Genomic DNA, 2,500 nt, shown 5'->3' with positions numbered 1-2,500 from the left:
TTTCCACGACCACGACCGGTCCGGCGCCAACTTCGTCAAGAAGTACGAGTCCAGGTGGGGCTACACCCTCTTTGGTCGTTGCCTCGGAGCCGACACGCCAGAGACCAGCGCAGCCCAGAAGACCAAGTTTGGCGGGATGAGGTACCCCCAAGCAGCGCAGGTGACCGAGGAGAGCCGTCTTCTGTACCTCCTGATTAAGATGCTGCAGCACCATCCCACCTGCAGCAAATTCCACTCGTCTCCCAGCAAGCTGACCTCATCCATCAAAGGCCAGTACAAGAGGATTGCCGACAGAGTGAGGGACGACCCGGTCGTGGGCAGCCTCGCCATCCCGCTGCCCAACATAAACGTCAAGTCCATCAGCAACTTTTTCAGGAGGGAGGAGAAGATGGCCAACTTCAGGGCAACGGTCAGGCCAAGAGTGAAGACTCATCGGAATGTTCTGTCAGGCCAACCAATGCCTGATGCCCCTGCTCTGCCGTTGTCACTGCCACCACCAGATAGACCTCAGGTGCAGTACCAGGAGCCTCACCATGTCGCTGGCAAAAGGCGTGGGGAAAAGCGGAGGTAAGCTCTTCGCTCACTTTATCCATTTATTTTTTTGTGTAGAGTAAAATGTTAATGCACACCCATACTTATAAGGTTCTCACCACTAAAGAGTCTCATTTATTATAAAAGATTTTATCAGATTTGTATTGCTATTAAGTTTTTTATATATATATCTTTTCCCAATGAGCACACAGCACACTGGGAGCTGTACTGTATGACACTGTATTATTGTATATGATACTCACAGTATTGTGCTTGTGTGTTTTTTTTCTTTTATATTTACAGGTTGGACTTTGAAGACCCACAGCCAGACTGTCAACCAGGGCCTTCAAACCGCTGTATCCAGCCCAAGCCTGCCACTGCATCCTACGTGCCATCTGCCGTGGCAAAAGCACCTGTCCTCCTGGTGCTGCCAACCCAACCACAGGCTCCATCAGTGAGGTTGCTGCCATCTGCCAACCCAGTCTTCCTCCCTGTCCTCCCACCCTGTCCTCCCGCAGTGAAACCTGTTATGCCCAACAAGTCCAATAAGCCATGTGGGGCTTGCAAGGTGCCGCAGTGTGAGGGGCAGCGGAAGAAATACACCCCTTCCAAAGACAAGGTGGCTGGAAGCAGCCAGAAAATCTTCACCTTTTGTCCCTCCACCAATATGTCCACCACACCTGGCTTCGAAGGTGTAACATACACCAGCTATGAACACTTTAAAACTGTGGGGGATGGGGAACTGGAGAAGAGGAGAACCACCCTCTAAACCTGTTGTGGGTTGCAATGACTGTCACACACACTGACACACACACACACACATACTGACAGACACATACACGCTGACACACACACACACATACTGACAGACACATACACGCTGACACACACACACACACACACACACACTGAGACACACACACACAATGATGTAAATAATGTGAAATTGTTTAAAAACGTTTTAAATGTTTATAATGTATATTTATTTAACTTATTTGTGTGTTGTTTTTTACATACATGTTTTAGTGTAATTCATGTGTTTCATACAAAATGTTCATTCATGTTTCATTCATACATATCTGTTACTACCTGAAATTACCTTTTGCATCAAGCATTTGGGATTCGTCACGTCATGTTTGATTTCACGTTTCATTCCTGTGGTGTCAATAAAATATTTTCATTGCATTTGAAAATGGCTCTGCTTGTTACCTGGTGTTAACATAATAATTCCATTTTTAAGTGTTTCATACTCGCTGTATATAAAAGGGTAATTTTTCATTCATGTGTTGCGATAGCTTAATCAAAGAATACTTACCAGTTATAAACTGCTTTACATACTAAAAAAATCCACTTGGATAACTTTTATAACATGTACCTATGTTGGAGTGCAATGCTTACCTTAAATTAAAACTTTACCTGAAATCAAGGGTCCAAAAAGATGAATAAGAATACTTACCCGTATTATACTTCCCTGAAACTAACTGGGGTGCGATACTTACCTGAAATTAAAAGTTTACCTGAAATCAAGGGTCCAAAAAGATGAAGAATACTTACTTGTATTATACTTCCCTGAAACTAACTGCATTTCAGCAAAGGGGTTTGCACCTTTAAACTACAATTATTCACTCAAGCAGTTTAAGGGATTATACATCTTTCACAGAGATTTCAATCTATGAGTTTCAAATAGCTGAACTGGGGCTCGAACCTGTGATCTTATAAGTGCTTTACCCACTCGTCCACCGCATCTTGCAGTACCAGGATCGATCGTGCTCATCCCAGGATCGAGGATAGGGACTTGGGGGGGTCATGGCCCGTTCCCAGGCGGTCTCCCATCCAAGTACTAACCAGGCCCGACGCTGCTTAGCTTCCGAGATCGGACGAGATCGGGCGTGTTCAGCGTGGTATGGCCGTAAGCGAAGGCTACTCGCCAAAATAGTCTACTTAAACCTCCTCCTGCCCGGGAGGGAGT

The 2,500-nt window shown here is 45.5% G+C and overlaps 1 protein-coding gene and 1 pseudogene across 1 annotated transcript in view; one reads left to right on the top strand and one right to left on the bottom strand.

Annotated features, from left to right (window-relative positions):
• LOC143123820 (uncharacterized) overlaps window positions 1-1,683 on the top strand; it is a 3,076-nt gene extending 1,393 nt beyond the window's left edge. Inside the window, exons 1-2 of the mRNA XM_076285105.1 lie at window positions 1-567; window positions 835-1,683. The exon at window positions 1-567 is cut by the window's left edge and continues 1,393 nt beyond it. Of these exons, the coding sequence (XP_076141220.1) occupies window positions 137-567; window positions 835-1,300 (897 nt within the window). The 5' untranslated portion in view covers window positions 1-136 and the 3' untranslated portion in view covers window positions 1,301-1,683. The remainder of the gene's footprint in view (window positions 568-834) is intronic.
• Window positions 1,684-2,332: 649 nt separating this feature from the next.
• On the bottom strand, window positions 2,333-2,446 carry LOC143124964 (5S ribosomal RNA; annotated as a pseudogene).
• Window positions 2,447-2,500: the final 54 nt, after the last annotated feature.

The sequence above is a fragment of the Alosa pseudoharengus genome, unplaced genomic scaffold (assembly GCF_046254945.1).
Source record: "Alosa pseudoharengus isolate Yale_2024_CS ecotype anadromous, Long Island Sound unplaced genomic scaffold, YU_APseudo_1.1 YU_APseudo_1.1_scf_15, whole genome shotgun sequence".
NCBI lineage: Eukaryota > Metazoa > Chordata > Actinopteri > Clupeiformes > Clupeidae > Alosa > Alosa pseudoharengus.
This window is presented reverse-complemented; position numbering and strand designations above follow the sequence as displayed.